Source organism: Pteropus medius, unplaced genomic scaffold (genome assembly GCF_902729225.1).
Source record: "Pteropus medius unplaced genomic scaffold, Ma_sr-lr_union100, whole genome shotgun sequence".
Taxonomy (NCBI): domain Eukaryota; kingdom Metazoa; phylum Chordata; class Mammalia; order Chiroptera; family Pteropodidae; genus Pteropus; species Pteropus medius.
The window spans coordinates 39,601,299-39,628,890 of NW_024344378.1; the positions used below are offsets into that span (position 1 = coordinate 39,601,299).

At 35.2% G+C, this 27,592-nt stretch overlaps 1 protein-coding gene, 1 non-coding gene and 1 pseudogene across 3 annotated transcripts in view; 2 read left to right on the forward strand and 1 right to left on the reverse strand.

The window, feature by feature from the left end:
• The window catches only part of REEP3 (receptor accessory protein 3), a 79,321-nt gene that overhangs the window by 43,203 nt on the left and 8,526 nt on the right, over positions 1–27,592 (forward strand). For both annotated transcript variants that reach the window (XM_039871925.1, XM_039871926.1), the window contains exons 3-6: positions 13,437–13,513; positions 15,543–15,663; positions 15,842–15,955; positions 25,112–25,259. In XM_039871925.1, the coding sequence (XP_039727859.1) occupies positions 13,437–13,513; positions 15,543–15,663; positions 15,842–15,955; positions 25,112–25,259 (460 nt within the window). The remainder of the gene's footprint in view (positions 1–13,436; positions 13,514–15,542; positions 15,664–15,841; positions 15,956–25,111; positions 25,260–27,592) is intronic.
• On the reverse strand, positions 9,431–9,535 carry LOC120609761 (U6 spliceosomal RNA). Its single transcript, XR_005654826.1, has one exon. It is a non-coding gene; the product is annotated as a U6 spliceosomal RNA (small nuclear RNA).
• On the forward strand, positions 17,608–17,726 carry LOC120609850 (uncharacterized; annotated as a pseudogene).

The following is a 27,592-nucleotide window of genomic DNA, read 5'->3' on the forward strand; positions in this document are numbered from 1 at the left end:
CTATAGGCCACAGTCGAAGTACCAAGAATTTTGTGCATGTTCTCAACTGTGGTTACACATAAAAAACACTCATGGAACTTGCCTTTTAAACACCTAGCTGCCTTCTCTGTACATTGTGATTTTGAGGACTAGGAATCTATATAATCTTTTTCTAATATCCAAGTAATTCTAGTTGAAACAGCCAAGTTGAAAATCATTGATTAAGAGCTATCTTATGTTATTGTGAAAAGGGAATAATTACCACATTGTGCTTTTTTAAAAATAAGTTTATGTATGCAGATGGGCACTGAATAACTGTTTTAGAAACATCTGTATGTAAATGGACTGATTAACAACTTGGAATATGGTATAGAAAAATAATATTTTAACAGAATTAACCATATGCTATAATTGAGGGGTAAGCATACTGAGTTTGACTTTATCCGAATTTTCATATTGTAAGGCTGGCCATACATAGAATTTTTACATCAGTGAAGGATCCCTTTAGAATCATCCACTTCTCTTTCCGCACCTTTCACCAGCCTTTCTCGAGTTTTGTTCCTCTCTCTGTTCTCCGCAAGGGCCTTCACACGGTCCTACACCCAGGCACTCGGCCGGCCCTTCCTTACCCCACGTATCCTGTACTCTATCACTTGCCTCTCTCTCCACTCACCCAAATGTGAAGGTCGGTTCTGTATGTGAGGTTGATTGCACATGCTTTTGAAGGATAGTAATTTGATAACACAGGCTCATTTTCAGTCATGACAGAGATTGATTCTTCCTGGAGTTTTTTTTCTTACCAGTCTTTGCTTCTCGGGAAGACTGTGTTTCCCATGTGGTATAAAGGCTGGTTCTTACTCTCTGAATGATTTTTACATGTTTAAAGTATGCTGTAGAGCCTGTAATATGAAGCTACAACTTGTACATAGAGAATGGTACCTAATGAATGAAGTTTTTCATTTACTATGAAATATCTTACCTAATGAATGAAGTTTTTCATTTACTATGAAATTTTTGACTATGTTAGTCACAATCTTGCCAGTCACCTGGAGGAAGGAGCATATCTTTTAGTGGGTAGGTTAGTTCACCTGTGGAAATAGCAAGATGGAATTGACTTGTGAAAATAGATAAGGAACAGGAGGACCTAGGTACCTAAAAAGTGGTGCCAGCCCTTGGAAATGCCTCAAGTAGGAAATGTAATGGGCCAAGAGTTTGGGAACACTAAAGGGAAAAAGAAGGTAGGTCGGTAATTTAGCATAGAAACTTAAATGACCAATAGAATGACCATTTAGCCCAGTTTCCTTCTCTCTGTCTAGATAGGCTCTTTACCATGCTAAAATTTGGAGTTCTATGTGGTGTTATTAAAAGAGAACTGTCTCTTATAAATATTTATTATCCCAATTAAATCAGTAGGACTTTAGACAATATAAAAAGCGAAGTAAATTCTCAGCCAGTGTGGACAGAGAGAGTTATTTTAGCCTGATGGGTCATTCCTTCCCAAATTCTCCTGGGAACAGTTCCCATAAGCAGTTTATGCTTTTTATGTTATCTTCTCAACACTCCCTTTAAATTATCATCTAATTTTTAAACATTTTTGCACTTTTCTCTTCTCTGAAGGCCACTGAATGAGATATACTGGGCTTCTGTGATTTAAGAGCACTGGGGCAGACCAAGGCAATATTATGACAGATGTATCCATTGCTAGTTACAATCTCCCCCCATTTTAATGCCAGATACAGCTATATAATGTGAAGCTTTTCCCTTTAAACCAACAGGATATTCTGTGAGGTCTTTGGCAGTGATACCTGGAAACTGCAGGTAAACCATGTTGCTGCAAGTTCAGCATCTTCAAATACAACTCCTAAATATCTGAGTCCTGGGGAGCTGAGCTGTAGAAAGTTAAGATGTTCTTTTTTTTAAAGACATTCTTAAATAGGGCAATAAGGGTAGAAGTACCAAAGCTGAAGAAGCCCAAATCAATCCTAATCTAACATATTCACCCCCAACACATGCCCCATCTTTAAAAAACAAAACAAATAAAACTATTTTCAGCCTTGGTCTCTATTCACTTTGAGTTGAACTTCAACTAGCTTATTTTAAAGCCTGCTTCTAAGTTGGCACAGCTCTGGGAAAAGTCCCACAAATGAGCCATCTGGGTTGGATAAAAGGAGGAGTTTTTCTATTTGATTTCTCACATTTTGTTCCTTTTTGTTCTTAATGGGGAAAAAATAATTATGAAGCAACCAAGTTACTACATTATGTTAATGAAACAGGAGAAATCTTTTCAACTCTATATTTTTTCTAAAGAATTCTATACTAGAAGCTCTCTCTCATCTCTGAAACGTGATGTAGAATGAATGTTTGGGGTGAATTGACTTGAGTGAATAACTAATAATGGTTAGAAAATAAAGTTCTGTTTGGGTGGTCTGAAATTCAGCAGTGTTTATTTCTTTTCAGACTCAGCAAAGATTTTTTTTTTCCAGTGAAGCATATTTTAGCATTTTATGCTCTGGATTCACTTAGTGTGGTTATAATTGAAATCATTAGGCGTAGGTAATTTTTCATTTTTTCTTAAAGACCAACATTAATTGCTTTATGATTCAAAGAATATGAAATTAAGAGATGCTGGAAAGTTGTTTAATCTCGATAACTTTGAAACCAACTTTGATAAAATAGACTATTTTGTGTTCTAAACTGCTGTTTGCAGTCCAGAGTTACTTGTTGAAAGCTTACATCAAATGGGACCTTAAAATTAAGAAACGGATAAGTAAAAGTCTTCTTCTGTGCTTGCTTTACCAGGCACAGGGTCCTGAGAATATGATGATGACCAGGACAATTTTGGACCCTATCAGTTGTTACAGTCAAATGGCAGAGGCAGATGTTACACAAACCATTATACAGATATGCTACAAAGGAGAGTACAGTGCACAAAGAGTATATATGAGTTTTGGAAGGGGGTAGGGATAGTTAGGGAAGGCTTTCCTTTAGAAGTACAGAAATTACATTCATACAAAGCAAATGAATAATATATAACAATAAAATATTCATAGTTATATGTTGGATTAAACATTGTGCTGGTAATTGTGCTTTTTGATCTTTTACTAATCCCTCCCATGAAAGCTTCTTGGGGGTAGGAATGCCTTGACATCAGGATTTAGGACGATTTTATGTCAAAGAGCTTTGTTTATAATAGGCCCTAAGTAATATTTATCAAATGAATATATCACATCATGCAAGGATAATTTAATATAGTTATTTAATATATATGATTGTTGATATCATTGCTATTATAATAGCATAAAAAGAATAAGTTATTTAAGAAAAATACTTTTTAACTAACATGCCATTACTGCTATTATCCATGACTCCTATAAATCTATAGCAGCATACCTCCCACCAAAACATGATATTCTCCTATATGTATGGGGCCTGTGCATTGCTCTCAATTTCTGTGACAGAAATCATGAAGATTATTTTACAGTTGCAGTCTACTTTTTGATCACTTTTTTTGTTTGGGAATCTAAATCAATTTTATAAAAAATTGTCTTAAGAACATATATCATAAAAACTTGTTTTGTTAAAACATCTTAAAAGATCACGAAATGAGGCCAACTTTTCTTTTGGCATGAGGGGTAGGGAAATGCATATCTATTAAATGGAGCATGGCCTTTTGATAGTAAATTTAGCCTATGGGTATATTCATTTTATAGTATTCACTCAGGCTTAAAATATCCTCTAATTCCTTTGAGAGAGTAAAGCTAAGAACACCATCACATGACTGTCTGGGTTTCTGAAATACTAAGACTTTATAAAAGCCTTATGGATTTTGAGTAATAATAAAGCAAGTGCTGCCTTGTTTAATCAAGTTAATTTCATCTATGCACTGTATAAACCAGAATGTAATTTTAGATACTATATTTTACATCACAGATGACTTCATAATTGTCAGAAGAGCTTGCCTAATTATGAATATATTTTCTTTGAAAATAAGTTAATTTTGATATTTAAATGATTTTAAGATTCCATTTGAAGAACCTTTTATGTATATTTTATTTTAAATTAAAACATTCATCACTTTTCTCTAGTCACAAAAAATATACTGGATAAAGTATTCCAAAATTGAAATATGACAACCACTACATTATGACCACTTTCAAAAGAAGCTATTTATTACCAAATAATTAGGAAAAGTGGAAATTACAATCTTGCCTATAAGTTAGCCCAGTTCGTTAATTTTTGTGCATCTGTTTTGTGCCAGGTACTTTTTTCATGTAGTCTTCCCACCGACTTTTATGCACTTTAATCTTTAGATGTCTCAGCCTCCCACTCAATGTGTTTACTTTAAACTTTATGCATATTTCTAAACAAGCTTATAATTTATCTGATTTCTTGGCCTATTGATTACCACTGAAGTCAAATATACTGACAATGCAGATGGTAACTAACACACAGATAGAAGCCACATTTGCCAAGGGGGTCACGATAATATAAAATAGTATTTCTCTGGCTCTGCCCTAATCTACTACATGAGAACATCAATCCTTCCTATCCTCCAACATCTTCCCAAATCTTTTTGAGGGTCCCCTGGGGATATCTCAACAAGAATTTCTTAAAATGGTAATCCTCTTCTCCACTTTCACACCATTATGGTAGTATCACCCATCACCACCAACCAAGGCACTGGCTGTGGCCACAGATGGCAGCTATGGCACTATTACCGATGCCTACCTAATTCTTGAACCATTCCTGCCATGGCCTTGATCTTTGAATCTCCACAGAGATTACAGTGTAACCTTTCATATTAGGGTAGGCTAAGCTGCTATAACTATAATATGCAACAAAAATGCAATGGCTGAAGGAATATAGAACTATATTTTTCTCTCACATAACAATCCAGCTTAGGTGTTCATTTCAGCAAGGAATTCTCCTTGTGCAGCTGTTTAAGAAGAGCTGGAGCTCTGCCCACCTTCAACCCATAGCTTCCAAGGTTGCTCTGCTCCATGCCCTCCCAGCCAGCAGAAAGAGGGGAATAGCCTGTGAGGGAGATATACCCGGTTCTCAAAAGCCTCAGCTCATTTTCTGTTGGTGAGAACTGGACATATGACCCCACCTACCTGCAAAAGGGGGCACAACTCTGTTTTTATTAATATGCCTTTTTATGGACAGCTAGTTGTCACCTCTGTTTCTCATTTGTTTCATTGTCCTAGACCTTTCAAGGCCGCCCCCTATCTCTAACACCCAGAGCAGATAAGGGCATTCTCCGTCACATAATCAGTTCCATCTCTACCATAGTCAGCTCCCCTGCCCATCCACATAAACAACTTCTCTAAACCTTTACTGCTCTTCTCAGATCCACTCATACCCAGCCTTAAAAGATGACCTTCCTTCCTACTGCAGAGTAAAGATGCACTATGACCACTTCAACTCTCCTCCTAACACATCCATTCTTTTCTTTCCTTTTGTCCCAGAGGAAGGTGCATCCTGCTTCTTTCTTTAGCCCACTCTTCTTCCTAATCTTTTCTATTTCATCTGGGATCTGGTTCCATTAAGTACTTCTGCTTTCTGACAATTTGAATCTCATTATCTCCCAGGTCAAATATGCCATCTGTGAGGATGTAAACATGCTTTTGTTTTGCCTCTTGCTACTTTTTATTCCCACCTCTCCTTTTTTTCTCTTTAAACCAGATTTCTTAAAAGACTAGTTTATATTTACTCATCATGTCTTTACCTCCTATCTTCTGTCTAGCCTTTTGCAGTCTCAACAAAAAGGAACACACTAAGCTCTATGTGCAGACCCATAGTCATTCAACAATTCATCAACATATACTTACTGAGTGAACACCTTCTATGCCAGGCACAGAGGATTCAACAGTGCACAAAATAAAAGTCTTTGTCCTCTTGGAGTTTACATGCTAGTAAGGTAAGGCAAGGGAAGAAAGCAAATATTTGTTAGATGTGTCTGTGATACATAATATGTGCCAAAGAGAAAAATAAGTCAGGATAAGGAAGTTAGGAGGATATTGAGATTTTAAACAGAGTGGTCGGGAAAGGCATCTCTCATAATAGTTTGAGCAGAGACCTGAAGCAAGGGAGAAAGCTGTCCACATGGGTAACTGGGAGAAGAGCATTTCAATCAAGGAAACAGCATGTACTAAGGCCCTGAGGCTGGAGCATATCCACATACACATGGGACAGTAAAAGGGCCAATGGGACTGGAGTAGAACAGGGGAAAAATGAGTGGCAGCAGATGAGGCCAGAGAGGTAGCTGGTGCCAGATCCATAGACCCTTCTAGGCTGTGGTAAGAATTCCGTTGGGGGCCATCAGAGTGATTTGATCAGATAAATGACATGATTTGCTTTCTGTTTTAAGGAAATTCTCTGACTACTATTTGCAGAATAGACCCCAAAATTAGCAGAGTGAGCAGTTAGGACAATATAGGAATAATCCAGACAGGAGATGATGGCCATCTGGTCTAGGGAGGGATCTGAGTAAGTGGTGAGAAATGGTTCCCTTCTGGTTATGTTTTAAAGAGCTAACAGGCTGAATAGTGCCCTCCTACCTTCACACTTTCCAGTGGAGTGTCCCGTCCACGCTCCACATTTCTCTGCCTTGCTTAGGACCCAGGAGGCTGATCTATGCAGACTGTATCAGCTCTGGCTTCTCTCTGGGTTTCGCCCATAGGACTCCTGCAGAAGATGCAAAAGCAGGATGAGCATGGGTCGGATATTGTTCTCCTGGCTTCCTCCCTGCCCCCACAGTTGGCTATGACTGATGCTACAGCCCCTCTCTAAATCCAGAGTTACCCTCTCTGGATTTCAGTAAACCTTTTCTACTCCTCCTTCCTTCACACCTAGGGATAATGCTCAAGGATGCAGTATTGTCCTTTGTTGATTTTACTCAACCTTGCTCACAACCTTATAAATAGTAAGCTTTCCTTGAATCTTTCTGATCTTGACTCATACTGGAACTAGAGCATCTAGTGTAGTGAAAAGAACAGAACATTTTTTTTTATCAGTTATTTACTTATTTTTCCCCCCCAGTAAAATGATAAATCTTTGATGACAGAAGATGTCATGTTTCTGTTACTGTTCTCACTCACTCTGAGCTCCAGTACTGGGGCAGCTGCTCAAGGAGTGCCAGGACCATACAGGGAGGAACTGAGTTGTCGGGCTTCAGGGCAAGGGATGGAGAGACAGCTTTTTCCTGGACAGAAGTGCATTGTTCCTTTGCTGATCCCTCCCCGCTCCCAGCGTGTAGACGCAGGTGCCACCATATCTGAGTTGGCTTCAACCTGAACAACACAGGTCCCTCTACCCAGGGGATTCCCTTTACTCCACCTCTCTCAACTTGTGGGCCAAATCAAGCTTTCTCCAGTGGTTTATTCCTTACAAATGGCCTGTCTTGGCTATTGCTACAGACTTTTCCAAAATCTCAAAGGTTCACAAAACTCAAAGCGGCATCTGGCCTTGGTTTCTGATTTGGCTCCTTAAGGAACCTATAAGCCCAGCACGGGTAGCAGCTATTCTTGGTGATGCTTACCAGGTGGCCTCGGAGGTGCATAGGCTGTGGCTAAACTTGGCCTGCAGCTGGACCCCTCACAGGGGCCACTGAGCCCCACAAAACACCTACTACATAAAGCCACTCTACTGAGACCAGAAGACATAGCAACAAAACACCTACTACATAAAGCCACTCTACCGAGACCAGAAGACATAGCAACCCTACCTAATACATAAAACAGACACAGAGAGACAGCCAAAATGAGGAGACAAAGAAGCATGTCCCACATTAAAGAACAGAACAAAGCTCCAGAAAAAGAATTCATTAAAATGGAGGAGACAAGCAATCTACCAGATGCAGAGTTCAAAACACTGGTTGTAAAGAACTTAGGGGAAGAGTAGATGAACTCAGTGAGAATGTTAACAAAGAGATAGAAAACATAAAAATAGAGATGAAAACATAATAGGGAACCAGTCAGAAATGAAGAATACAATATCTGAGATGAAGAGTACTTTAAAGGGAATCAACAGAGTGAACGAAATGGAGGATCGAATCAGAGACATAGAAGATGGGGTAACAGAGGACACCCAATCAGAACAGCAACAAGAAAAAAGCAAAAACATGAGGATAGTTTAAGGAGCCTCTGGGGCAACATCAAACATAACATTTGCATCATAGGGGCACCAGAAAGAGAAGAGAGAGAGCAAGGAATTGAAAACCTAATTGAAGAAGTAATGACGGAATACTTCCCTACAACTCCAGGAAGTTCAGAAAGTCCCAAACAAGATGAACCCAAAGAGGCTGACACCAAGACAAATCATAATTTAAATGCCAAAAGTTAAATACGAAGAGAGAATCTTAAATGCAATAAGAGAAAAGCAATTAGTTACCTGCAAGGGAGCTCCCATAACACTGTCAGCTGATTTCTCAACAGAAACTTTGCAGACCAGAAGAGCTTGGCACAAAATCAAAGTCATGGAAACTCAGGATCTGCAACCAAACTTACTCAGCAAAGCTATCATTTAGAATCAAAGGACAGATAAACAGCTTCCTGGACAAGACGAAGCTCCTTTAGAGTTCATCTCCACCAAGCCAGTATTACAGGAAATGCTGGAGGAACTTCTTTAAGAAGAAGAAAAAAAATGTGTATCAAAAAATAATGAGTAAAAAATGGCAATAACTACGTATTTATCAACAAGTACTTCAAGTGAAAAAGAAGTGCTCCAAGCAAAAGATAGAGTGGCTGAATGAATAAGAAAACAAGACCCTTAAATGGACTGCCTACAAGAGACTCATTTCAGATTAAAAGACACACAGATAGAAAGTAAAGGGATAGAAAAAGATATTTCATGATGGCTCTAGAGGGTTTTGTGCTGAGTGGAGTAAGTCAGATAGAGAAAGAAAAATGCCATATGATTTCATATATATGTGGAATCTAAATAACAAAGTAAACAACAAACAAACTCATAGATACAGAGAACATTTTGAGGGTTACCAGATGGGAGGGTCAGTGATAAAGGGAAAAGGGATCAAGAAGTACAAATTGGTAGTTGCAAAATAGTCATGGAGATACAAAGTACAGCATAAGGAATATAGTCAAAAATATTGTAATAACTATGTATGGTGTCAGAGAAGTACTAGATTTATTGGGGTGATCACTGTGAGTTATAGAAATGTCTAATCTCTATGTTGTACACCTGAAACTAATATTGTATGCTAACTGTAGTTGAAAAATAAAAAAATATTATTAAAAATTTCTTTTAAAAGAAAAAAGGTACAGCTTTCTTATTATGCATTGTTCTTATGAAGATATTCTAAACAACGTTTGCTAATTTTACCAATTGTGTTTTTTTGGGGGAGAGACACATGCATTTAATTAGCATAGACACCGTAAGACAGTACTATAATTTTTAGAAGAGTCCCACATTATTACATCAGCAGTGTGAATTTAAAAACATGGAACGTTTCATGAATTTGCGTGTCATCCTCGCATAGGGGCCATGCTAATCTTCTGTATTGTTCCAATTTTAATGTATGTGCTGCCGAAGCAAGCACTTTAGGAATTGTTTTTAAACTGGAAAAACTATTTTTCACCTTTGCTGAAAACATACATTTTTACCTATAAAGATGATGCCAGTAACTTTTTTTTTAATAACTTAAAATGTAGATTGTGATTTATATATTAAAGTTACCTGTTAAGTTACTTTTATTTGCATGACCTTTTAATAGCACTTATTTATGTTATATTTGGCTATAAACATTCATAAGGTCATCAATGTGATTGTTTTCTCACCAATTTTTTGGTTTTAGTATTGCATTTTGTTGATATTTTCTGTTGATCTAAAGAATATTTTATCAACATGTTTTTAATTGTACTTATGATTTGGTGACTTGCCCTCTTTTTTTTAACCTTGACTTCTGTCTGTTTTTCCTTTGGGCAAAACCTTACACAGTAGGCTGAGCAGCCTTGAGGTATAGTTTTAATAAAAACTTTGCTGAGTAATCATTTGGTGTAAAATCCCAATCAAATCCATTAATGGAAGAAAGGAAGTAATATCTTTTCAAGGTTAACTTTCTTTGTGGTTGCTCCTATGAATAGCACACACACACAAACACACACACGCACATACACTCATTGAATTCATTTAACTATGGCCTGGATTCAACTACATTTAAGGAGAACAAAAATTTCTTAAGTTTTAAGAAAGCAGATTGTCAAGGAATTTATTCATTAAAGACAATTTAAAACCATAGAGTTTTGCTGAAAGATTATAGCCAATTCCCCTGGAATTGTTCAGGAATACCCTATAGATTGGATAGTTTGTTGATTATTTATTTATTTATTTATTTTTTAACTAAAAGAGACATCCTTTTCTTTTTCTTTTCTCCTTTTTTTTTTTATTTTTGACATTACCAAATATTTTTGCAACCCAAATAAATGTTTTTCTTTTGCTTTTTTAGAGGTAAGCATTGTATACTTAAAAGCAGTTACTTATTTTGTTAGCTTTAAAATTAATGTGATAATTTCATGTGAAAACTGAATAAGTACTTGACTTTACTGAAGTTGGGGTGCTTTTGAAATCCGTAGCAGCTCTAATCCATTCAGGAACTAGTCTTTCAGGGAGTATTACCAGTACTATCTGTGCAGTCCTTTTACCTTTACTCAACTCTGTTAACATGCAAAGTATGACTCTTTGTGGACTGCAAACAGAACTGTTTGTAGAGTATTATTTATGTTTGTTTTCCATTTGGAAGATCACAACCATAATGGTGAAACTGAAATAATGAAAAATAACAAGCATTGACTTAAATCATTTTATTTTTCTGAAAGTTTCCTAAACTTTTTATAAGAGAGAATTTAAGTTAAGCCTCTACTTTCCCGGGGAAGAGGTGATAATGTTATACTGAAATCCCTGTGCTTAGTATAGGAGGGTTTCAGAGAACTGAAAATATTGGTCTGATGGCAGCCACTTGTTTGAAAAACAGCCTCCTTCAGGCTTCAAGGTAGACTGTGCCTCCTTCAGCCATTTCCCAACTCAATGACCTTGTGCAACTTACTTATTTAAGCCCTTAATGGAAGTTTTCCATATTGTTATTTTCAAACTCTGCCTCATGGATTGCTAGGTTTTCTTGGAGTCTCCTCAAGAGTCCTGTGTGGGTAGAATGGGAGGACTAACCAAAGCAGTTTCTCCTGTAATTATTTCACAATTTTTTTTTCAGTATAGGGTCATGTAGTTCAAAAAAGCTCAATCACCTCCCAGGTCCTTGTAGCTCTATAAAAGCACATTGTTCTCTTTGCACTCTTTTTTCTTCATTTCTTTTTGGGAGATAACCTTGTGAATATAGTTGAAAAGTAAAAGTTCTAAATCAGTGTTTTTTAAGAAAGGCTAAGTGAATAAACTCATATGAGAGCATTGCTTTTCTTTAAATAAAAAGCATGTATGGAAGCAGAAAACACATGTAGGATTTTAGCCCTAGGAGAAAATCCGCATATCGAGGGAAAAACCTTGGGATTGGCGGCAGCAAGGATTCAAGAGAACTCATGAAAAGTGAAAAACTAAAGAGTGCATTTGTTCTGGGTTTGTTTGTTTGTTTTCAACTTGAGATGATAAACTTATAAAGTAGTTTCCTTGTATTTCAGATATAGCGTGTCCTCTTATTTTCTTTGAGCAATTTTTTTAAGCTTTTAGGATTCTCTATATATTAGAATATATTAGTTTCATTCATATTTCACAATACATTGCTTCAGAAGTTATTCACGGCTATTTTTAATTGATTTGTCCATGTAAATAGAAAACTATTAAAGCTACTTATAGTTTCACATTGTCTGTGGAATACCCACGCAAACATCTGTATTAAAACCAAATAGTTCATTTCTTTTTTTTCCTTTTTTCTTTTTTTTTTTTTAGTTAATTAGGTCAATTTTCCAGCTATTTATAGAGACCTAACTATTTTTTTGTTATCTTACTGGCATAAGAACAAGGGACATAGTACTTATTCTTGGACCTCATATTCAGCAATTCCTCAGTTTTTTCTACATGATATAATTGGTTAATAACGCCAATTCAATAGACAGCCTGGATTCAAATTCTAACTAAGTGATTTTGATCAAGTCATTTACCTTTCTGTGCCACAGTTTCATTATCTATAGTAGAAGTAATGTTTCCTACCTCATAATGTTGTTGGGGGAATAAGTGAATTATTATATGTGATGTCCCTAGCCCATAGTTGGCATGGTTTTGTGTACTGGTTATTATTATGTTACTGATCAGAAAAGCAGAAATTTGAATCCTTAATGAAAATCTAACCTACTTGAGAAATGAGAGAGTCTGTGTACTCAGGTAGGTGGAAAGGGATAAATTTAGGGGGATGAGTTCAAGAACAATTAATCCGGATATATTCTATGAAGAAGATGGGTACAAAGAGACACCAGAGTCTCAGGGACCAGTCAGGAAGCTCTATTCCAGGCAAGAGGTAAAAATGTCCTGAAATACTGTCTTAGTTCGTTCAGACTACAATAACACAAGTACCAGACCAGCTGGTTAATAAGAATAGAAAATAATTTTTCACAGTTCTGGAGGCTGGAAAGTTCAATATCAAGGTGCTGGCAGATGTGGTTCTGGTGAGGACCTACTTCCTTGTTCACAGACAGCCATCTTCTGGCTGTGCTCTCATAAGGCTGAGGGGGAGAGAGGGCTCTCTGGAGGCACTTTTAGAAGGTTATTAATCCCAGTCATGAGGGCTTGACCCTCATGACCTAATCACCCCCCAATAGCCCCACCTCCTAATACACATTTGGGATTAGGATTTTAACATGAATTTGGCAGGGGACACAAACATTCAGTCGATTGCAACTACCGTTGTGGTATTGGAGAAGGAAAGGATGTATGAGAGGCGACAGGCTTATATGTAAGGGAAGAGGAAGAAGATGCTAACCTTAGACTTTCAAACTGCATGACTAGCACCATGGATATTACAAATCCAGGATTGTTCTTTGTTTTCTGAACAGTTTCTATATATGGAGATGATAAGGAATACAGAATGTGAAAAACCAACAAAAATTAAATGTGGTCATATCATGTTATACTATATTATTTATTTAATAATTAAATAGCTAATAATCTCCCAAAAGAAGAATAGAGATAATAAGGTCTTTTAAAGAACTTTCCTTCAATTAAGAAAACTATATCTTATTTTTCCACTCTTTCATTCAGATCCCTACATTACATTGTATCAATCCCAGAGATTTGTTATTCTTTCATTCTTATATCTAAAGACTGTTGATATAGTGATGTGAGGAACTCGAACATAAAACCTGTTGAAAATTAAACCATTGCCTTCTGCATTTGATTCAACATGCTATCTAGAAATATATCTATGATATATATATATATACAATTACTAAGAGTTACAAATAATTTGTCTATCATTTAATAACTATTTTTGTTATTTCTAGGTTCGATGGATGATGTACTGGATTGTTTTTGCACTCTATACTGTGATTGAAACAGTAGCAGATCAGACAGTCGCTTGGTAAGTTCTAGTTTTGAGAAAAGGCCAGACAATGTAGACTTATTATCAGATATCCTGAGTTCTATTCTGCTCTTGCTGTTAACTAAATGAATTTGATCAAGTTACCTAATTATCCAATGTCTCATTTTCTTCATTTGGTTTCCCCATAAGAACATTACTTTCCTTATAGTCCCCCTCAGATAAAGGCAGCTCATTCTTCTCCCCAAGTGCCACTCCCTACCCACCTCACACATGCCTCACTGTATCTTGCAATAAGAGAAACTTGGTTATCATCCTTTCTACTTTATCATTATCTTCAACAGCTCTTGCTGCACAAACTTGCAGCCTAAATAAGTGCAATAGTTCCTCTTCTTTGCTTCTGTGCCGAGGTTACTAAATGAGCTGAAAAAAATCAATCAGAGGTTCATATAGGTATCAAATTGAACTTTACCATTCCTTTTACTTGCTTTTAGTCAGTTGTTATTTCCATTCCCTCCTGCATCTGTCTGTTTCAGACATTTAATGTTCTCTCCTTAAACTGTCTTTTTCTGAATTTGCTATTCTCATCATATTCTCACGGCACATTAGGTCACATTGGATTGCTAGAAAAAAACAGAAGTCATCAGTGTTAAATGTTCTTAACATTCTGCCCTTATTTATGAACTTTTCTGTCCAGTATCTTCATTCATCTTCCTTTCTTTTTCTGTCCCAAAGCTCATTCATTTACTTGTTATCTTTTGTTATAGGGATCTAGGAGAGGGTTTTCTGTTTGTTTGTTTGTTTGTTTATTTTTAAATGGCAAAACACAGATTCCAAACCATGTTAGATCTTAAATTTGAAAGTTCTATTTTTAAAGACCTCTTATTTTTTTCTGATTGCAAATGTAGCATATATTTCTAAAAACTGAACAATGTAGGAAAAGTTTACCACAAACAATGCAGGTCCAGAAATTCCTCTGTGATTGCACTGTGGCAGAGACCCTTTGTCGACTATAGTCATTCCTTACTGCCTGATACCCATCTGCTTCTTCACAAGAGTCTACATTTGTTCAGTTATCATATTATCTTAGTGCTTCTTGGACCACAGGATGCTGATCCCCTTTTGCTGTATTAGTTAATTTTGCTGTGGCAATAAACAACCCTAAAAGCACAATGGGTTAGAAAAAGACTTATTTCTGTTCATGCTTCATCAGGGCAAATGGTTGGCTACTGTTTTGCTGGCTTTAGCTATCTTAAGTGTGTTTTCTTTTCGGGACCAAGGCCGAAGAAGCTCTTGTTCTCATGGCAGAAAGCAAAAGTTTAAAGCAAGAGGTTGGGAGTGTTGGGGTGAGGGAGTCAAAGGGCACTTAAAGCTTCACCTTGCATGTACATGTCACACTCATATTCTATTTGTGAAAGCAGGTCACATGCTTAAAACCACAGTCACTTCTTGGAAGTGTACTCAGCCTACAGAGAAGGTCCTGCAAAGTCACATAAAAAAAGACATGGGTATCTAACTCTGATTCTCAGTCTGCCACAGTGGTAATTCCATTCCCCCCTTGCAAGTGAATGATTTAGGTCTGCACAGTGCCACAATTTTGGCCAGTGAGATTGGAGTGTAAGTTTTCTGGGAGTTCTGAGAAAGAGAAGATGTGTGTATGGGGGAATATTGTGCACTTGGAGTTTATGAATGTGTGTCCAGATGCTTGGAGGTATACTGGTACTGCCATGGCAATTGGGCTCTGCAGACAGAGTGGGTGTACCTTACTGCCCTGTTTAAACATTGTAAATGCCCTCTGAATTGTACAGGCAGTTGGCAGCTTCACTATGCTTGCTTAAACAGAAGAATCTTGACTAGATGATATGAATCTGTGGGGATCAGGTTGCTCTTTCATTAATTGATCTATGTAGTTAATGAGATTAATTTGTCGATTCAAACATAATTGTTTCTCTGATCACTCATTTTTACATTAAAACTTAACACAGTGACTGAACTTTAAAGTTTTTTTTGTGATATTATCATTGTCTTTAGTTTATTTTCATCAGTGTTTTTCTGAATTTTTTCTTGTTAGGTTCCCCCTGTACTATGAACTTAAGATTGCTTTTGTCATATGGCTGCTCTCTCCCTATACCAAAGGAGCAAGTTTAATATATAGAAAATTCCTTCATCCACTTCTTTCTTCAAAGGAAAGGGTAAGATATTTAAATTATTTACATAAATCATTTGTTAGAAATGTGTATCATCACATGCTTTGTGCTATAAAATTAGTGAAATGATTATATTATGGTGGGGGAGTCCTATTTTTTGGCTTCTTGATGCTATATTTAAGTATAATTAATGTCTATGGGTTTGGGTTCTTTTTTTTTCCAGGAGATTGATGATTATATTGTACAAGCAAAGGAACGAGGCTATGAGACGATGGTAAACTTTGGGCGGCAAGGTTTAAACTTAGCAGCTACTGCTGCCGTCACTGCAGCAGTGAAGGTAATTTTTTATTTACATTTTTCATCTAATAGCACATTAATTAAGTCAATAGATAAAGTATGGTTGCTTTTTATTTCAGATTATTATGAAATTTGGCAGAATTCTCTCTGTTTATTTTTGTAATATCGGTATGAACAAGTAGATAATTTAGAAGGATTTTAACACATGTTTTCTATAACTACTCAGTATTTTGAAACGTAACTGATCACAAAACGAGAGCTAGTTAATAAAGAAAACATACTGGAAAATGTCATTTTGTCACACTTTTCTACTGTATATCCTTAAAATAGTCTGAGTAAATAACCTTTAGTAAAGATGACCATTCTTTCTTTCTCTGTCTTTGGTGTTCTCTCTCTCGGTGGCAATATCTTGGTAGGATTTCTGGCTTACTTCTGCACTCCCACTTCAACCAATTTGAGGTAACTGATTATTCAAAATAAGGCATGAAAAAATTCTGTTCTTACAACTTGAGATTTTACTTAGCCAATACTAATGTCATGTGTTGTGTTTTGCAAGCCAAATTGTCAAATGAATGCCTTCTGTGGAAACTTGCATTGTGGCTTTTGGATTTCTTTGCATGTAGTAATTAGTGTGGTTTATTTTAAATGCCATAGCATAATTGATTTTGGTGTGTAGCATATAGAAAAAAACAGGCTTCGGACCAAAAAGTCCTGAGTGTGACTTTCTAAATAACCATTGGCAATTGACTTAACTTCTGTATTTCTTAGTTGCTTCATGTGTAAAATGGGGATTATATACCTGTCTGTGAGATCATTTATAAAAGCACAATGCTTGCCAAAATGTAGTAGGAGTCCAATAAACATTAATATCATGTGTTTCTCTTAATTCAAGAGAATATTTGAGTTTGTTGCTGTTAAATTGAGACTGAATAATATTATAGCTTTTGAGTTAGGCTTTTTCAACTTAGTTATCTCAAACTAAAACAACGATGCTATGAAAACAAATATTTTAGTTAAGTGGTGATTTTATAAAACAGCAATAATGAAGGGATATAAAATGTCAATGGAATTCCCAGAATGAGCCTCTCTCTTCAGAGTGACCCTTGGCTCAAGTATCACAATTAATGTGATCAACAAGATAAAAATCCACATTATGTTCTAGAAGTATTACATTGAGGATTAATTGGAAACTTATTAACTATGCAGCACTAATCATGTAAGACAACTGTATTATTAATGATTATTAATTACCAGCACTTTAGTATAGTTTACCTATTATTGGCTTTTGAAGGCTTTTTATTAGTATAGATATAAGTAAATACTAAAATAACAAAATTTTTGCTTATTTAAGGACTTTTTCATCTTAGAAGAAGTGCATTTGCTTTTTATTCTTGCTTAATGAAAATATATTCATGAAATCCATATCTACTTAAAAAGATTGTTCAGGAGATCCAACATTCACCAACTAAGAATTCTACCAAGAGAACAGATGCAATTATTGAAGAAATAATACAATTAGATTTCCCAGAACGGAAAGACCCAAATCTCCACATTGAAAGAGCCCACAAAGTACCCAGCACAAAGAAAGAATGAAAGGCCGACTCTAAGCAGACTGGAATTGGAATATTCCAAAACACCAGAGATATAGGAAGAATTCTTAAAGATTCCAAAGATAAAAAGTATGTCACATTTGTCTACAACCATGCCACCCTGAACATGCCTGATCTCATCTGATCTCAGAAGCTAAGTAGAGTCGGACCTGGTTAGTACTTGGATGGGAGACCACCTAGGAATACCAGGTGCTGCAGGCATTAAAAAAAAAAAATCACATTCAAATGATCAGCATTCAGAAAGGCATTCATTTCTAAGTAGTGATAATGGAAGCTTGAAGACGGAAGACTAATACCATCCATGATACCACAGTGATTTTCACTCTCAAATTCTGAAACAGTCAAGCTCTCAGTCATGCATCAGCTTAGAATAAATCTTTTATTTTTTTTCTATTTTAGGCATGCATAGTCACAAAATTTATCTCCTGTGTATCCTATGTCAGGGTAGATATGCTCTGCCAAAGTTAGGGCATAATCCACAAAAAAGGAAACCCATGGGATCTGGAAGCAGGGTAACCAACACAGAAGGAAGGTGACAAGAATTTCCAGAATGAGCACTACACAGCAAGTCCAGGGTACAACCAGCCAAAATTGGATGTGATGGGCAAAGGGTGGCAGGACAGGTGAGAAACGTGTGGAGATGAAAGTATCTGATAGGTATAATCCTGTGCAGGGATGATATTTAAATCAGTCAGTGCATGCTGTGACTAATCAGAAAACACACTGGCTGTAGATGGCCAGTAATACAGTGTAGGTGCCCCTCAGCCTTGAGCACCATGAAAAATGTAGTGGAGGTATTGTGAAGAGGGAGAGCATAGGACAACTAAGCAAAGGAAATTAAAAAAGAGATAATTGTAACTCTGAAAAAAGTTGCAATATATAAGAAAAGAAAGATAATAATGAAGCATGACTGGGCTCAGCAGTGAATAGCATTTACATCATAATCATAAGAACACGGACTGTTGATTGAACAACTGTGATTTCGCTCTATTGGGAAGATGAAGGAGGGAGAAAAGGAGGTGGAAGAGAACTAAAATCTTCATCCGCCTTATAGGAAAGTAGGGGTTTAAAGTGGTTGCCTGCAGGAGGATGGAGAGGAGAAGGGGACAGAGGGCTTGTTGATTTTTCGTATTTAAAAGCATCATTCAACATGAGTCTATGGTGAAAAACTAAAAAACGTCAACTTGAAAAATTGTTTATAAAATATAAATATTTTAGAACATTGTTTGGGGAAAGAGAAGCATACAAACCCCCTTTTTTTTTTCCTCTCCTCGCTTTTAAACATAGTTTATGCTTTGTGAGGCACCTTCCCGTGTATTACGACTATTTTGTGGGATATTTATTTTATTTTGGCTTATGTTTACTACTTCCAAACTCTAGGGTAACAGAAATCTCCACTATATTATCTTAAACTTATTCCCTCCTCGTTTAATTTTATTTAATACTTTGCTGCCATCAGTATGTAGCACCCTACATATTCAACATCTATTTATTTAATACCTACTACATAGAAGGTGCTGAAGGTGTAGGAACAAGATAGATACAGTTCCTACTCTCTCAGACTACTGTCTAGCTGAATGTCTGTATTTACTAACTGAAAATGTTATCATTGATTGCTACAAGCCTCCCTTTTGCCCTTCATTATCAGAATAAGCATTATCTCAGAAATATTTTTCTGTAGAAAAGCTATGAAAACAATCCTATACTTAGATTTCTATCTTTTTTTCTTTGTGATTCATTGTTTATTTTTATTTATATATTTAACAACTTAGAACCACCACCCCACTTCAAAGGCAGGAAACAGAGAACATAAAAATCATCTAAGTTACCACTGCAAAACAAACGCATATCCCATAATTTGAATCCACTTTTGAACTTTCCTTTCTTGTTTGTGATGTCATGATCCTTTAGTTATCAAGATCATTGTATGCGAAGTAGCCCTTGCCCTTCTCAGCAGGAGCCCAGGAAGATTCACTTCAGCCATCCTGGATTTTATTCATTAGAAATAGTCATTAAATATGCTGAACATAACATACTGTTAACACTATTTGCCTCAAGTTGTACTGTGCCTATTTTAAAGTAGGTGAAATTAGTTTCATCTCTGGAGATATCAAAGAAAGGCACTGTGATGGAAGAATCACTGAACCAGACACTTCATACCAAGGAATAAATTGAAACTGAAATAGGAAATAGGTCAAGTTTAAGGAGAAACTGCAAGAAATCCAGTAGTAAGACTGGAGAATTATTTAAAATTTTTACAACATATAGTTTGTAAAAATATCTTTGAGGCTAAAAATAATTGGACTCTTGCTATGACCTTTAAAAATTGGTAATGCCCCTGACTAGGTTTCCCAGGTTGAACCGCCTGAGCATGTTAAAGATGAAAATAGGAATCTAATAAGAGCACTTATTATACTGTAAAGCAATTTTCTGAAAATGTTACTCAGTTCTATGACCTCATTACCAGGCATCTGTTCACAAGGTCAGCGTACAAGTTTATTTTAGCTGAGCAAAGCATAAACACATGAAGGACCCTTCAAGGATTTTGCTGAGGATTTTCAACATTCCATAGTTTTTCACATGAGAAATGCAGGTGGCTTTTGTACAGATGAGCAACACTCCTGCCAGATGAAGGACAGGTGAAGAAAAGTACTGCTGGTCATATTAACCATCTCTTAGAATTTTCTCTGGCAGCCTTTTCTTGTTGAATTATTTAGCAGATACTATTTGAAAAATCAATTAGCACAGAAAGTAGATCTTTACAGGTAAAACTGATGAAATCTAATTGACTTTAAGTGACTGTGATTAGTTCAAAAATCCTGACATCTTACTGTCTTAGTGGCTTTCTGTTTGTGAAAAGATTTGAGGATGTGTAGCCACTTAATATCATCCATTAAAAAAAAAAAAGGCAATTGTTCAGACAATGGAAAAGGTCATACTATTTTCCTATCATCTAAGAAGCAGAATGTTGTAATGAATATTGAATTCTGTAGCAGTGGAGTTATCTGCATTTTTTTAGCCCTAATCTTGCCACAAATTAGCCATAAGATTTTGGGCAAATCATCTGCAGATCTAAGTATTCATTTTCTTGCCTGTAAAACAAGGGGGTGAAATTTGACTTCTAAAGCCCCTTATATCTCTAAGAATAGTTCTCAGCAGGGTTGATTTTGCCTTCCAAGGGACATTTGGCAATGTCTGGAGACATTTTGGATTGTCACAACTAAGGGAAGGGGTGCTGCTACTGGCATATGGAGGGTAGAGGCCAGGAATACTACTTAATATTCTACAATGCATAGGACTGCTTCCCCACAACAAAAAAAATTATCCAGCCCAAAATAGCAATAGTGCTGAGGTTGAGAAACTTTGCTCTAAAAGTATGATGAGTCAGAAAAAGCTAAAAGAATATATAAATCTGTATAGGTAGATTATGAATAATTTTTTTTTGTATATTTGTCTCTTGTTACAAATGTTCTTTGGTAAGTATATATTGCTTTCATCTTAAAACCACTAAAATATATTATTCACTTAATGCAAATGAAGTTGATTCTATTCTAGGCTTGATCAGATTAATTGTTGAATATCCATAGGGAAGAGAAATTTCCCTGAAAACTGGGAACTAGCCTTATCTGCAATTATAATGTAATATGTCAAGGATCAACAGAAATAGAGCTTAATGGCTATTCATTATTCAACAGGACAGTAAGAATTATTCTGTAAGAGATTGTTTATATGCTTGTAAGATTATAAAGTGTTGCCGATTATGTTTTTAAGTTCTTAATAAAAAATGTGAATAGATTGAGGGTTTTATACAAAGATGCTAATAAGCCTAGTAAATTCCCCTTATTTAACACAAAATATAGTAATTTTTATGTAATGTTTAACCAGGAAATTAAGTTATTTTAACAAAAGTGGAATTGTTTGGGTGTAAAAAAGTTAGAATTAGTCATATATGCAGGTCCCTTTCTAAAAATGCCAATCATGTACCTGTATACTTGAGTAGACATTCATATGTCCTACTGCCCTTGGATATAAATGAGCTCTGTGGGAGGACAGCTCGGGGAGCTGGTTCTCAGCTGGAGAATCCTTCTTAGAGCTTCACTGTGCTAGATCTGGACCCAGCCCTTTTAGCCAGTCACCCCTGTGGTGTTCTTAGTTTCTTAAATGGATGTTCTGGGCCCATCCAAATTCAGAGCCTGGGAATTTTGAGCTACTGAAGGGTTTGGGAACCCTTCTGCTAATGATGATCGGTCTTGATATAAAATATTCTATGGAATACTTCCTACTTTTACATTCTTATCATAATCTTTCTGTTACTTCCTCTTTGGTTTTTAGGACCAATATTAACATACACAGTGTATATACAATTCTGCAGAGAATAGGCTATAAAATGCTTGGATATAGAATTCCTTGTGGATGATACCTTTCTTCCTCATCAAGTAAGGTGGCTATTTCCACACATACTTTCCTCCTCGACTAGAATCTTCATTTTTTTTACGCTTTTAGCTTAATATTATATAAACCCAATAGAAGAAAATTATTACTTTAAACAGAACATAACATTGTTATTGACAAGTGACTGTAATGCCCTATTTGTGCCCTGAAAATAGAGAAATGGTTTTTCTTTTAATAATCAGAGTAAGAGATTATATGTAGGAAGAGTGAGTGGGAAATGGATCAGAAATTTTTTTTTTAATTAAGTTTATTGGGGTAACATTGGTTAATACAATTATATAATTTTCAGGTGTACATTATAATTTAACATCTGTATATCCTATTGTGTATTTACCACCCAAAGTCCAGTTTCCTTCAGCTACCATATATATGATCCCCTTTACCATGTTACAATTAAAACTTCACTATGCCATCTATGACTAATTTTATATTAAAGAAATTGTTGAAAAATATCACCCTTCCCATGTGTCTAAACATTATACTGTTTTCATTTTTGCATATTTTTTCCTGTCTACTTATAACCATACTGCATGTTATGCACATGATTTAGAATTCTGAGGTAGAGGGAAAGTATTGCCACTTAAAATTTTATTACAAACATAATTCCTTTATTAATAGACTTTTTGTGTTGAAGATATAAAAATTGGAGGGAATAGGTCTGCATTTAGATGTGATTATTTTATAATTACACCCCTCCTTTAATATGGGTACATTGGATACTTACAATTTATATAATGATTTTGAAGTTCACAATACTGCATTAATTCTCTTTTCCTATATTAGCTCCACTCAGGGCCCATAAGAAAATACATAGTGGAAAGTCTGATTTTTCAAAATGATAATGGCTGTCGAAGTGTTGGTGGGTGTCAAAGAGGATGCACAGCCCCAAGCTTTTCTTCGCTTTTCTTGAAACTTTGAGGGGATTGATAATACTTAGGGCTATAAGATTGGTTACTCAAGAGCTACATTAAAATCCATGGTGTAAATAAATAGATCACCCAGATACCTCAGAGTTGGTCCTTGCTCACCTTTCATTTAACACGAAACAAACCTCTGATGGTTAGTATAATCTACCTATGTAGATACCCACAACCATACCTGTAGTTTGCTACTTAACTTCAGTATGTAAATGCCACTGTTTACATTAAAACAAGCTACTATATATGGAAAACTCTCTAGCAGTCAAGAATAATTTTAAAAGAGGCATAAAAAGAGTATTTAGTTTAATTATTACACGCCCAGTTTCAGTACCACAGGTACATTAGGAGACTAGAAGAAGCCTAAGATCTATCTCATCTAGTTTCTTAAAATCTTGCTTTGGAAGCAAAATATACACAACACAATGATAAGACTAACAATAATATGTGAGTTCATTTGTGAGGTATGCCCTAAGTAATTAACTGATTATACTTGTTAAAGATACCAAAGTTTGTGGATGATATAAAGCAGGACTGGTTCAATGACACTCTGACTCATTTTCATTCTGAGATACACTTTCTTGAGTTGGAGAGTTTGGGAGTTACAGCCAGCCTTGGAAATTGCACCCAAGTCAAGTAGAGGGTATCATGGATGTGTATGCTATTTATCATTTCTTTAACAGTAGGTAAAAAGTCAAGAATTTCTGAGAGAAGGCACAGAAATACAAAGATGAGATCAAGAAACTGACAGTTTTGAGAAAACAAGGCATCTGTCCCAGACGAGCGCTGGTCACCTCCTTTTAGCGTGCCTCCGAAATCTTCTGTTACCTGTTTAATAAGTAAATGGTATCTGATAAAGAGTAAAAAAGTATAATTAATTAAAAACCACATCAAGAATGTTTAAACATGCGTGGAACCCAGTTATTTTTATGGAGGATATAGACTCTTTAGTTAAATAATTCCTTTTCACAAGTCAAAAAAATACAATAGAAATACAAAGCTTAAGTGGTGTAATGGTGTTTGGTTTCAACATAATATATCACCAACTCAGAGTACCTGAATCAAAACTCATTTTCTTCATTGTAAAATACATGTTAGCAGTAAGATTTGAATGTTTTTAGTGCTGTAAGCTTTGAAACTTAGAGATAAACCATTATGGATAAGTTTCTATGGTAACTTTATAACTAGAGGCAACCATAAATTGACATATGTGAGAAGAAGAAATAAGTGTAAAAAAACATTAGAAGAATATTTTTAATCCAGCTATAAATAAGAAATTAGTCATCTATATGCTGTGCAAATTTTCAAAGTGGGTAAATTTAGAAATTATTTTTTCCCTTTACAAAGGTTTATACTTGGAAGGGAATCTAGTTATAGCTAAAAAGTTCAGAAATGTCACTTTCAAAGCTGTGCAATGATGAAAGTCATTGAACTTTCTGCAATAGAAATCTTCTATGTATTGTTTAATACAGTAGCTACTAGCCACATGTGACTATTGAGCATGTGAAATGTGGCTAGTGCAATTAAGGAACTGAATTTTTACTTTATTTAATTTTATTTAACTTATTCTTATTTAATTTTTACTTTATTTAATTTTTATTTAGTTAATTTAAATTTAAATACCCACAGGTGTTCAACATCTACCCTATTGTTAAGGCTTTAGAATGACTTCATAGCAGTAGTAGATGTGCCTTGCCAGATAGTGAACTCATTAACTGAATATTATTTTGTATCCAGGATTCTTTGGCTCTTAAATTTTTTGTACCCTGTTCTAGGTAGAGCCATTACGACTCCTGACTTAGTTTAGCTTAAGACAATATCTCTTTTACTTTAAAAAGTTCTAAATCATAAACTTAAGCCCCGAGTGCTAGTTTTAGGAGAGAGCAAAATTACTCTGAGGGTAAGCTCATCACGCATTTTTCACACTTTAAATATAAAGCTTAAATGTTTGGGGGTGGAATGTACCGATGTCTACAACTCACTTTTAAATACATTAAAAATGGTTTGATGGATGGATAAATGGTAGATATGTGATAAAATATAGCAAAATGTAAATGATTATGGGTGTCCAGTATACAATTCTTTCAACTTTTCTGAAAGTTTCATAATAAAATGAGTAAGCTCCATGATAAAATGTTGGAGGAAAGTTCAATATAAGCATATTAAGTATTTTAAAGTATTTTTTTTCTTCGATCTCTCACTTCTCTATTAAAATAGAGCCAAGGGGCAATAACCGAGCGGTTACGAAGTTTCAGTATGCACGATCTAACAGCTATCCAAGGGGATGAGCACATGGGACAAAGGCCATACCAACCTCTACCAGAAACAAAAAAGAAAAGTAAACCAGCCTCCAGTGAATCAGCAGGTGTGCTTGTTCGTTTTAATATATTATTCTTTCACAAGTGGAGTTTTGAGTCAAGATGGGTACTAAAATAATACTTGATAACTCTGAATTTGGTAGACAAAATTTACTTCTGAGTTTTACACTTAATTGTAGTTCTCTTTCTCTAGATTTTCTCTAGATAAAGTTAATGCTTGCCTTTTATTGGCTATGGAGATAATCCAACTAAGAAAGTAGCAGTAGCTTTTTGTGCTGCTCAAATTTTTAGAAGCTGTTGGGTGTAGTTACCACCAGTACGAGTTTTGACCTGTGATCAATATTCTTTCTATATAAGCTGTGTAATGACATCTAAATAGTTTTGTAATTAAACAATCTGTACTGTAAGTGCTATGAACAAGGGAGGATATTGACTCATAAAAGTTTTAAGCAGGTGATTCAGTTTAAAAACAAAATTACTCCAGTGGAAAATGTGTTGAATTTATACATATTCTAGTTCAAGAACTAACTCGTAGATATATTCTAATGTAAAGCATGAGCATGTCATATCTTGTATGTTCTAAACTTTAATAAATAATTATCTTAGAAACATACACATAAATAAAGACATAGTTCCTTAGTCATTTTCTCACATATAAGAAAGTTTTATTTAAAGGCATAGCTGAGAACCAAGATCTTCAAGACATGTCTTATTATTAAGTCCATAAGGTACAAACCTGCTTAAATCTATTTTTTTTTTAAGCTAAAAGTTTTCTTTTGAGGGAGATTAAAAATCATCCTTTATAGTTATAAACAGTTTGAAAAATAAAGTAACAGTCTTTTCTTATAGAGGAAAAATAGTGAACGTTCTTTAAATTCTCCCTAGAATGAATAACTTTACAAAAGTTGGTGTCTGTTATCTAAGAGGTAGTAATTAAGCATTGGCAATTGATTAAGGAAGTAATATCTTTAAGAATGAGGAACCATTGAACTTTGAACCATCATTCTTAATGCGTAAATAACATAAAAGTAGTCCCTATTATAGGCATCTTCTTAATACGCATTTAAAAATTAGGATACTAATTTTGATTATGAGGTCTGCTGTATATATCGTGCTTATTCACACTAGTTATCTGAGGTCTTTATCAGCAATTTGTTCATGATTATACCTTAGAATTGGTTAAGAATTATATTTCAATTATTTAACAGAAAACAAGATTATAAATAGGAAAATTCTAAACACTATTTTTGTGTTAAATATTTTTGTAAAATATTTTAAGATATTGAGGTACTGTTTAGTTCTTTTGTTAAAGTTCAAGCCATGAAATTAAAATAACTGAAGATTTATAAAAATATGAAGGAACTGGTAGCAGTACAAGAAACATACTTGTTCAGTTATGAAATTAAAATTTTAATATGCATTACTTTGCCAAACTTTCCTACAGAATAGTATATATTCTGAGCTTTTCTTCTTTAAGGAAAAAATTTAAGCAAAACTTTCTGTCTCGACACTATCTTTAATTAAGTAGTGTTTCCAGGAGAGGAATAGGGGAAGAGATGATAATAACAGATAATCTAGATAGACACAAATGCAGGTACACATGGACATTTATAAAATGAGGAAGATAGCCTTTCAAATTGGTAGAAAGGCAGATTAATAAGTGATGTTAAGATAACTGCTAAGCTTAGAAGGTGAAATAGGGAATGAAGTTATACCTGTATCAAATTCTTAAAAGATTAGGACTGAAATGTAAGAAATTAAACAATATAGTAAGAAATTCCTGTGTGTATTTTTATGCTCCTAGGATAGATCAAACTTCTTAAGCATGACATCAAAACCAGAAAACATAAAGGAAATATTTGAGAGATTTTTCTATTAAAAAAAAAAAAACATAAAATTACCATATAAGGGGTGGGGGGAAACTCCACACGATAAAAATGACAAACTATAAGAAATATTATATGTTACAAGCAAAGGGTTCCGATTTTAACAATCTAAGAACCCTTACAAGCCAATAATTGTCAATACTACCACAGAATACAGCTGACCAATTAATATATGAAAAAAATAGCCTCGCAGTAGTCAAAGGAATAGAAATAATAGTAATTTTTGCTCACCAGATTGGCAAATAAAAATTTTAATTAATAGTGCTCTGTGTTGGTGACTATTCTAGTTGTCTGTTGCTGCATAATAAACCACCTCCCAACAGTAGTTTAAAAATATCACCGTCATTTATTTTACTTGTGAATCTGGAGGTGACTGAGCTCAGTCTGACAGTTCTTAGGGTCTTATGCAGCTACAGTCAGACAGCAACTGGAGCTGGAGTCATAATCTCAAAGACTTCTTCACTCACATGTCTGGTGTCTGAGCTGGGTGGTTT